The 11,699-nt window shown below is 36.4% G+C and overlaps 1 protein-coding gene across 1 annotated transcript; it reads left to right on the top strand.

Moving 5' to 3' along the window:
- The first annotated feature begins 4,590 nt into the window (after positions 1–4,590).
- Positions 4,591–5,865, top strand: LOC149239646 (tuliposide A-converting enzyme 1, chloroplastic-like). The gene has a single exon (XM_089367172.1). The coding sequence runs from the start codon at positions 4,591–4,593 to the stop codon at positions 5,608–5,610; it is 1,020 nt and encodes a 339-aa protein (XP_089223298.1). The 3' UTR covers positions 5,611–5,865.
- Positions 5,866–11,699: the final 5,834 nt, after the last annotated feature.

The following is an 11,699-nucleotide window of genomic DNA, read 5'->3' as shown; positions in this document are numbered from 1 at the left end:
GGTGGAGGAATATGAATCCATTATAAAGAATAGTGTTTTGGAAGTGGTCCCAAGACTAGCAGATAAACTAATTGTGGGTTCAAGATGGATCTTCTAGGTTAAGAAGGAAGCATACAGAAGCATATAGAAGTATATGGCAAAATTCGCAGCCAAGGGATACTCTCAAGTTGAGGGAATTGACTATGAGGATACCTTTGCTCCTGTAGCAAGGTACTCATCTATCATATCAATTCTTGCACTTGTTGTGCAGATGGGGTGGAAGATCCACCAGATGGATGTAAAAACAACATTTCTTAATGGGGTTATTGAGGATGAGGTGTAAATCGAGAAACCATAAGTTTTTGAGACATTTGATAGAGAGCCTCATGTGTGCAGACTCAAGTGAGTGTTGTACAATCTCAAACAAAAACCTTGTGTGTGGTACACTAGGATTGACAACTATCTCATTGGTTTGGGCTTCACCAAAATTGAAGCAGATGAAAATCTCTATCACATATTGCTAGAAGGAAAATTTCTTATTATTTTCTTATATGTTGATGATTTGATTTTAACTGGTGATGAGTAGCTGATTAAATCTTGCAAGGGAATTTGAAATGAAGGACATGAGTCTCATCCACTACTTCCTTGGGTTGGAAGTATGGCAAGTCGATGGGGAACTATTTTTGTCTCAAGGAAAGTATGTAAATGAGATACTACAAAGATTCCACATAGAGAGTTGGAAACCCATGGAGACACCTCTAGCGATCAAGTGGAGGAAGGCGACCGCCACTTCAAGTGCAGAGGTGGATGTTACCATTTATCGAAGGCTAGTGGTTTCACTAATGTATCTTGTAAACATACAACTAGATATGGGCTATGCAATCAACTAGCTAAGCCAAGTTATGGTTAGGCCGACCAAATATTTTGGAAGGAAACTAAGCATGTTTTACAGTACTTAGAGGCACTACCCAGTTTAGACTATGGTAGAAATGGATAGAGGGAGTGAAGTTGTGTGGCTTCACAGATGCAGATTGGGCAGGGAGTCCATCAGACTGAAAGAGTACATTAGGTGGAATTTTTAGTGTTGGGTATGCAACTATTTCATGGTATAGGAGGAAGCAAAGATCTGTGCGGCTCAGATCGACAAAAACAGAATACATGGCTGCAAGTCAAGAAGGATGTGAGGCATTCTAGATGAAAAAGATACTTGTGGGACTGTTTGGTTAGATGATGGATCCAAATGTGATGTATTGTGATAATAAGAGTTGCATTGAGCTCTCTTATAATAATGTATTTCATGATCGATCCAAGCATATAGAGATTCAGTATCACCATTTACGAGATTTTATGCAGAGGCGAATAATGTTGCTATAATACATTCCGACAAAGGAACAAGATGCTGACATTTTGACAAAGGCCTTGTCAAGAGGGAAGTTTGGGTTCCATAGGTGTAGGATAGGGGTGGTTGACAATCCATTTATTGTTGAGAGGGAGTGTTGAAAAATGTAGCATGAAATTTTCAATTTGATTTTGCCTTAGTCAAATTGGGAAAATTTGAATTTCCACAGCAACAAACAACTTGGATGTAGCTAAATTGTGTGACATGGATCTTGTCTCTCATTTAGCTCAGTAAATTCTATTTAAAGGAGTTAGAGTTCAGTTAAGCATGTGTGATAGCTAATTTGTAGCAATCAAGGTCAGTTATTTCAATTTGTTTTTAGTTAAACTAGTTCTAACTATTGGAGGAACTAGTGGAAGGTCAGTTGTGTAGTGGGACTTCAGTCAAACACATTGATCATATAGTTAACTGACTAGTCAACCCAAAATAGCTAGTGCATGTAGAGAATTCGAGTTCCCTAGCTGTGGTGGAGATTCTAAGGCAATATAACATCAATTGTAGACTAGTATTGAGAGTATAGGTGTTGCATGTAGTCAGATGATAAACCTTGGGAATTGTGCAAGAATTTTGGAGGTATTTCCTAAATAATAAGGGCCTAATTTCTCAGGAATTGCGCAAGGAAATAGGGACTCAAGAAGAGGCATAGATCGACTAAGTCTATATCAGAGCTTCTTAATGAGCAGAGGGATTGGTTATTCACTTGTAGATTGAACTCAGTTGAGCAAAGAAATTACAATACATCTCTATTCAACAAATTAATGCAAGTAGGCAAAGAGGTTTTTAGCAGATTGTTTTCCCATGGAAAAGAATATTGTGTGAATGTGTGTTATTTTCTATTGCATGTTTGTGATTGATGTTGTAAAATTGAATTCCATAGAGCAGTAGAGTAAGTTTGTGTCTTGTGATTTTGATTAAAATTTCCTGAGCAATTGCAAATCTACATCATAATTTCTACATCAATTGCTTTGGTCTAGGCCATCTAGGCTATGATCAATGATTTTCTCACTATCACTTGGGGGCAAAATTTATAGTGAACCTAGTTTCTCCTATCACATTAGAATCCAACCACCTTGCTAAACACCCCCCAAGTAATGCAAGGAGGCTAGTGGCCAATTCCATGAGTCATTACAAAAGAAAGAATAAATTTTATGCCCATTTTTTTTTCATTCAAAGGTTTTACCTCTATAATTACTTTAGTGTAAGTCCTATGGATTATAATTAATGGGATGGAAAACATTTTAGTGAGACAAAATTACTGCATTAAAATCCAACCACCTTGCTAAACACCCTCAATTAATACACAAAAAAAAAACTATTTACCAATACTTAAACTTAAAACATCCCAAAACCTAAAACAATTGGAAAAGAGTGGATTTGCCTATCCACTTACAAACCTAAACCATGCACCCAACTCCTTGTAAAAATATAAATTTACAAACAAAATGCGAAAATGTAAGAGATTAAAAGATAAATAAAACAAAACCAATATCTATAACAAACTTTATCAAATTTATGCACTTAGAAACAAAACAATTAATAATGTATATAAAAAAATATATACAATATCTTTATATCAAATAACATATTTTTTTAATGTATACATATCAACTGCTTTCAATAGGTTTTGAAATGTATGCAATATCAATCCTTTTGATAAGGAAAAAACTATTGATAAATGTAAATATTTTTCAAGAAATGTGAATATATTACTTTAGATAATTGTTATTCTGACGTGTGAAGTACATGCAAGTTATACTCCCAAGGATATCATGGTGAGACATTCTTTTCATCTAATCAAGACGCATCCAAAACAAGAGACGTCCTTTTCATGTAATCAAGAAGCATTCAAAATAGGCGAGGGATATTAGTCAAGAAGTATTCATATCAGGGGAGGGTTATTTGATAGAGCCAAAGTGTTTCAAAACAAGTATATTATGGTTAGGCATTCTTTTCATCTCATCAAAAATCACTTAAAATAGGGGAGGGATATTAATTTAGAAGCATTCAAATCAGACGAAGGGTATTTGATAGAGCCAAAGTATTTTAAAACAGAGAATATTATAGTTATCCATCTTTTTCATTTAATCAAGAAGCATTCAAAATAGGAAGGGATATTAATCAAGAAGATTTTAAAAGGGATATATTTTTTAATAATATGGTGAATTGGTAATTGCTAGATTTAATTTAAAAAATATTAGTATTAATTTTTGTAATTGCTACTATAACATCAAGAATACATTTAACAACCTGTAATCTAAATATACTAATGGGAATATTCCACTCCTGAACGACTTGGTACTCCCTCTTTCTCTATGGATCGAGCATATGAGGTTCCACTCTACCGCACCAATGCAGGAATTGGAATTGATAGATGTTCCTCCCGGTGCCTTGACAGAAGCTCGTTTTCCAACGAGAAAATGGAATATTTGAAGACCCCATCCCCGGAACTGGAAAAGAACCTAAACTCGTGATAGAAGCCTAATTTCTTATGATTTTGACAAGAGCCAAAACTCCAGCCAGTGAAAAGCATATTCCTTAAACTTCACACCATAACAAAAACAATATATTCAATGTGATTTAAACCCTAATTTAGTGAGTTTCACCCGGGAATAGATATATTAATGTAGAAACATTCAAACACATGAGGGATATTTCATAAAGCCAAAGTGTCTATAGAGGGTAGGTGGTATTTTCAGTTCGTTATAAGTTATTTTAAAATAGTCAACCTTTTGAAGTCAATTTACAGCAGCGAAATTTTACGAAAGGGAGGAAATATGAGGGACCCTTTTGATAACAAAATCCGATATTGAAAGTCTAGATAAAATGTCAGCGTTGGATGGCCACAAAGTAGGCGTTGCAGCCCTCCGATTCGCAGAATGTGCAATCAGGATAAGATGTCCGACAAATAGTGGAGTGTCATTATACATCCCTCATGGGCGGAGAAATAAGTGGAGGAACGTCGTGCCGTGGAAGGAAACTGTGGCGACGCCTGTGCATTATTCCAAAAGCACATTAAATTTCGTTCCTCCGTACCGGCGGACTATTTGCAATTTCAGTTACGGCATTATTTGCCATTTCAGGTACCCGAGCTTTAAATACATTGTTGGTTTGTGCTGGGCTTTGTAAATTGTGACTGCGTGTCTGAGAATTTTATTTTTCTTGCCTGCGTGTGCCTGTGTGCTTTGTTTGGTGTACTGTACAGCTCAACACCTATGGAGTCGCCGTCACCCTTGTCTATCATTGTTGAAGCCCCTGGTTTCGTGAGAGCTTATGAAGACGGAACGGTTGAACGCTTGGTCGATCTGGGTACGGTTCCGCCTTCTCCAGAGCTCGATTATCTTGATTTGCATGGAGTGGCATCCAAAGACGTGGTCATCAATCCTGAAACAGGCGTCTTCGTTCGTCTCTACCTCCCCCGGCTCGAGGTTACCGATGGAAAAGAAAAAGTGCCACTGCTTGTTTATGTTCACGGAGGGGGTTTCTGCATCGAATCCGCTGCTTCGCCATTTTATCACAACTATCTTAATAAAGTGGCTACCGAGGCCAAGGTGATTTGTGTATCGGTAGACTATCGGAGAACCCCTGAGCATCGCCTCCCTGCGGCTTATGACGATTGTTTCGGTGTTCTTGAATGGCTTGACCGTCAAGCAGTGGCGCTGGATGGGGTGTCTGTGGATCCGTGGCTCGCTTCGCACGCAGATTTTAGCAAGGTGTTCGTTGCAGGTGACAGTGCCGGAGGCAACATCACGCATCAGTTGGGAATCCGTGCAAGTGGAAGGGAATGGGATGGCCTGCGTTTCCAAGGGGCCATTCTGGTTCACCCTTTCTTTGACTCAGAAGCACAAATCGGGTGCAGAGTGGCCACGGCGACGGAAGTGGAGGATTTTAATAAGCTGGCGGATGCACTATGGAGCATCGCTCTCCCCGCAGGGGCGAACAAAGACCACCCATTTTCTAACCCAGTTGGACCCACTTCTGCTCCGCTCTCTACTCTTGTGTATCGTCGAGTGCTTGTATTTGTGGCGGGAAAGGACCTGCTGAGAGATGGTGGTATTTTGTACTACAAAGCTTTACAGGCGGCAGGCAAAGAGGCTGATTTGGTTACGACGGAAGGCGAAGACCATGTCTTCCATCTCTTCAATCCAAAATCTGAGAATGCTCCTCCCATGTTGAAACGCATTTCGGACTTTATACATTTCTCCTCTGATGACTCTAACAACTCACACCCCTGATCTGTCTGAATCGTTGCGGAAAAAGAGCAAATCCGATTTATGTGGCTTTGGGTTATTTACATTTTTCTCAGTGCCAGGTTGGTGGAAGTGCAAATATGAGTATACTGGAACTTTGTGACAGTCATGCCATTCTTCCACACAATCTTCAAATAAATATTTCAGGATAAGCCTAATAAATTGATCTCGTTGTTTTGAGAGTTAATTGATCTGGTTTTTTACAACAGCATGGGTTAATTTTATATTTTTGAGATGCCGAAATGTTATATTAAAAAAAAAAAAGCTATTAAAAAGATGTTTAGCTTTTCTTTTTTAATTTTTAAGTAAAATATTTTTATATTATTTTGATTTTTAGTTAAATAAAAGAAAAATATATTTATTTCTATATTAATTTTATCTTATTCATTTTTAATAAAAAAAAATGGATTTTTTTATACCAATAAATTCAAGGTTAATAGAAAGAACACAACCTGATGACAATTGCTTCATTATTAATGGTAGAAAAGTCATAATTAAAATTTCATTATTGTCTCTTTGCTTTTGTCAATTTCAATAGACATAAATAAATCACAAATGATTTTCACTATAATGTTTGTCCACCATTCATTTTATTTACGTGGAAAATCAGTTGTTACATTTTCATTCCCTTATATGTGCAAACATTTTTTCCCAAAATCAACAAGGGGTTGTTACAAACATTTTCACCCCCTGTACTTGCAAACAATGCAACAGATGCATCCACTCTTTGTTGACATATGTCCTTCCTTTTTTATTCTCATAGCATCACCTAAATTGTACATCCAACTATGTGTTAAAAATTCTATGAATGATTATACAACCTCCGCTTTATGTGAAATACCAATGCTCAAGCAAGATTAAATGGTTATTTCAACCTATATGCTCATGCACAAAGATGCACTTTCACAGTTAATATGCATTCACCAACTCTTCATACAAATCAAAGCTACCAGATTCAAGCCATCGTGACCTAAGTCATGTGGATCTCATCTCTTAGACACCAAGACATTCCTTTATGAAATTGCACACACAAAACAAGTTATCCATATGAGAACCAAAATAAGTTTCAATACTTACCTCTAGAACTATTAGCTTGAACACAAAACAACAAGAAATCATTCATACAACTAGTACCTTGGAATGAATAGGAACCTATTGTACTCTAGAGAATAACACCAACTTGATTGTAAAGACTATGTAATTGACCATCTATGGACATACTTCCATCTATTGAAACACCTAGGTACCCAACCACGATGCTTTCCAATACTCTAGGAAAATAGTTTAAAAATAGAATATATCCAAGTCAATCTTACATTCTTTGCACCTACTGATGAGGAAATATAGTTCAACATCCATCAAGCGGTCTTTTAAGAAGGAGAAAAACATGTAGTTATAACTCCCTCCTAACTACACCACATTTTACCAAGTAGACTAAGGAATGATTTTTACAAATTACATTGTATTTCCATGTAAGACCACAAATCAACTTCAAATGAAAATGACACACATGACAGGAATACCATCTTCATCTTCTAAAGCCATTTAGATGTTTGGATACTTTATTTGTTCTTTTGACCTTTGGAATCATGCACATACTTGGTCTCTTTGTTTGTTCCTTCAACATTTTCCTCTTAAACATCTCGATTAAGTGTTTGTATTGGATTTCTATGTATACCGTATCATTTCTTAGAATTGAAAATTCTAAAAAAATAACTAATATCTCATATTGAGGTCACAAAGCTCAATATGAGTTCTCAATTTGAAGACTTACAAATTACAAAGATAAATTTTGAAGACATTTTCCAACGCTATCATAGGTCAACACCAACCCTCACAGAAAACTACAAAACAACACAATTCCATTTTATTTTACCAAGCATGCAACTTGAACCTAGCACTTCACTTTCCACTATGGTTCTTTACACATTAATTTGTTGCATATATATTTCATGTCCTCACAAACATAGAATAATGAATATTTCACTGACAAATATGATTAGAAATAGACCTCTCATCTTAGACTAATTTATGTCTTCATATAGTCTTACCATAGAAGAATTTCTCTCCTTGATTAATGCCAAGGACACTAAGTGATTTTTAATGCTCTCAAGTGCCTCATGGGCCTTAACATCATTGTAACTATGTGTGCTTTCATTCCTCACTTCATTCATTAGAACTTCTACCTCATGCAGTAGAGTAATATTGGGGATGTTAGATGATTACTTAGCTAGTTCCCATGGGATTCCCATTATTTATTCATCCCATACTGACTTGAAAGACATACTACATTTTGTTCAAGAAGATCCATGTATTGGTACACCTCTAAATGGAAGGTGTCAATGTAGTTAGGAAACAAGTGGAGCTTCTTGTCATCTTAAAGTTTACTAAGATATACTACATAGTCATGTGATCCTTTTGTTTGTGCCTTCACACCCTTAACAAACCCACAATATCCATCATCCCATGTCTAGGCATGTGCATCAGTATGCCCAGCTTGATTGATGTCTTTGACAATAGGAAAATGTTTAATCTTTGATCATCTTCACCTTTATCCCAATCCAGTGGTGACTCTAGAGGCTCTACATAATGCATCGCATAGACATATTCATAGGTTTAGTTCACTAATTAGAGGCCTAATGTTGCTACATAACACTACAAATCTAATTCATTGTGCATATAGTCCTTTAGTTGTGTTCTTCTTATGACCATATGCACACAAATACAAATCAGGTAAGAGCATTGGCCACCATGGGAAGTTGTTTATGTTTGGGGTTTTCAGAAATCATTGCAAAATAAGAAATGATTGCTACTTAGCTGCGACTAGCCCATTAAAAAATCCAAATTCATCTAAAATATCTAGCAGATGATTGTCATATGGTTTTGTCTCATCCTCTACAATCTCCATCTCCTTTTTTTGAATGGATTCTAGCTCATGGCATCATTGTTAATTCTCCTGCATGGTCCATAAGTAACCCTCCTTGAACAGCATGTGTAGTTGTTTGCTTAATTATCCTACAAATAAGAAATTTTATCACAACCATATCCTTGGGAACACATCTACCACAATTTGAAACTCCATTGTAGTTTCAATTTATCATCATGTTAAATAGGTGAAATTTCCTTTAGATAAATCAAGCCTTATGTTGTCTCAAAAGTGATATATTTATTTCTTTATCAATGATCCACAATAATAAATAATGTGGCCTTTGAACTCAGTCTTCCTATATGCCTCATTTTCCTTGTCACCCATTAATAAAATCATCTCCACTTTACTCATGTCAAATAAACAAGAAGGATTTTGGCCTTTCATCCCTTGCACCACCACGACTTCATTCACACTTGTCTCATTCCTCATGTGGCTCCTTCTAGTGGGTGACTCTTCTCTAAATGGACTTTTCTTTTTTATAGTCATAGTGTTCAAGCAACTCCCTTTAGAGTAGAGATGCATCTTCCTACAAATTTGGTAGACATATAAAAGAACTCACAACAAATATCTACTCTCTACATGTTATTAGGCCCACTTCTAAGGTATTCAAGCTAAGACTATCTCTAAACTATGTTGGAAATGGGAGATTATAAATTTATCACATGCTAGAATGCATCACTTTCTTTATTAAAAAATATAATCACATATATAAATACATCAAGCATGTCTCAAGATAGATAAACTACCTTAACCTTGCAATCAACTAGTTGAACGAAAATCTCAACCATAAGACAATTTAGGAAGATAATTATTTAGAGAATATCTCTCAAATCCAATTAGACCTAACCACCTCCTGAATATTAGGAATAAACTCTTCTCATAAGGACCAACTCTACTTCATAATGACCAATAATAGCAACAACCACAAATATGAACACACATAAAACAAATAGGAGTTACATATTCCAACAAAGGGGTGTAGTATACACATTTGTGAAAGCTATGTAGAATATTGAAAGTGATAAAATTTATGCCCATTAGCCCCCAGGGTTAGCTCACTTGGTAACACATGTAAAGATGTTATGTAAAATATTATCAGGTCATTGGTTTGATTTCCTAATCAACTCATCTCCACATTTTGGGCATGAGTGGTGCAATTAGTGGTTATAGTGGTAATGAACATAATCAACCCCATGTCACACATGTATGATACTTCGTCAGTTGTCAATTTCACTAGTTATTAAAAGGATAAAAGGATAGATTTTATACCCATTGAGTTATTAAAAAGATAAATTAAAACCTATTGATGTATCAAATTCTCAATGTATTTGGAGTGGAAAAAGTGGAGCAATCAACTCATGTGATCATTTTTTCTAGCGGGATGCAGTTTGGCAAAATGGGGTCTGAAACATTCTGGGAGCATTTAGGCATCAAACAATGTTTTTTGGGGCAATTTGTTTTTTGATTTAGTGCGACACCTTTTCATGCTCTTCTACACACAAAGATCTTCTGAATGACACAAGAATCACGTCAGCTCCCATTATCCATGGAAAATGGGCTAGCCATGTGTTTGTTGTAGAAAATCTGACATAGGTTAACCCGATAATGCAATATCAATCAAAGAAAAATACTATAACCTACTTCTAATATCAATTTGCGGAAGCTTAAATATCGAGCTGAACAATATAACCAGAAGAAGAAGAATCAATGGCACAATACACATGAAAATACTTTGGGGAAAGCCTTAGCTAAAAATCCCACACTATTGTATTATCATACATGGTGGAAATACATAGGAATTATACAAAGCCTTAGCTCTCACAGCTAGCCAAATCTCAGTACAATCCTCACAAATGCTCACAGGGAATCTTGGCTTCTCTCTAGACTTCCTCTCTGCCCTCCAAGCTCCTATTTCCTTGCACTATTCCTTGTGGATGATTAGCCTATTGCCAAGTGGAAAACCAAGCCTCCAAAATTGTGCAATCCTCAGGGATGAATCCTTTTCTCCATGTATGAGTTTTCTCCATGAGAAAACACATGCAATTGATAGTACATTGTCCTTGAACATTTATCTCAACTGGGTCTTTCTCAAAATAGAAATGCATGAGTTTTTGATGAGGGAATCTTCAGTTAACTGGAGTAGCACTAGTTGAGTGCATTAATGCATCAACTGATTGTTAATTCACTATTACTTCCTCAAATAGTTTGGAACTAATTTAACTGTACTTAACTCAGTAAACTAAGTTAACTAATTACAACTCAAATATAACTCAATCTTATGTCCTTAACTTAAGGGATAACTCTTGCATGGCTTCAGAAATACTTCTAACTTGAATTTCTCCAACTAATTAATTTAAAATAAATTAATTAATTATTTCCAAGTAGCTGTTGAGACTAAATTTGATTTTAATTCACAATTTAATTCAAGGAAAAAATAAATTGGAATATTCTTGTTGCCATATTTCAACACTCCCTCTCAACAAGAAAGGGATTATCTGCCACCCGGATCCTATCTCTGTGGAATTCGAATTTACACTTTGACAATGCCTTTGTCAAAATGTTAGCATCTTGCTCCTTTGTCGAAATATACTGCAACAACATGATCCTCTTGACCTTTGAAAAGCCATGGGAAACAAATCTTGCCTTATGCTTCTCCACACTACCATCAACAACTTTCTTTACCTTGTAAAGCCAATGGGAACTCACAATTTACTTGTTCTTCGATCTTGGAACCACGTCCCAAACATTGTTACGAACTATGGAGTCATGTTCATCCACCATAGCATCAACCCAAATTGGCTACTGCACTGCTTCCTCAAAGGAAGATGGCTCGGTCTCAACACATTCCCCAGTGAGGGCCATGTATCCAATGTACCTCTTAGGTGACCTCTTTTGTCTGCATTGAGAAGATGGTGCTCCCACATTCTCTCTTGCATCCTCCAACAATCTATCAGCTTCTTTTGTGCACTTTCATCCATCTCTGGAAGACTCTTCTTGAGTGGATGTCTCCACTCCCGGAACCTCTGCATGTGGCTGGTTCACATTAGTTTGAGGCTCCTCCTCCTTAGGAACCATCAGTTCCTCCATACCCTATAGTTGGAGCTCCCTCTCAAGGGAAACTCGCATGGCCTTCTGCTCATCAAAC

Source organism: Pinus tabuliformis, chromosome 8 (assembly GCF_031772625.1).
Source record: "Pinus tabuliformis cultivar Carrire ecotype Pingquan chromosome 8, CPIR1, whole genome shotgun sequence".
NCBI classification, from domain to species: Eukaryota; Viridiplantae; Streptophyta; class Pinopsida; order Pinales; family Pinaceae; genus Pinus; species Pinus tabuliformis.
This window is presented reverse-complemented; position numbering and strand designations above follow the sequence as displayed.

Bases quoted from the DNA above. Each gene is read 5' to 3' on its own strand.
- LOC149239646 (XM_089367172.1), top strand. From the start codon at position 4,591: ATGGAGTCGCCGTCACCCTTGTCTATCATTGTTGAAGCCCCTGGTTTC.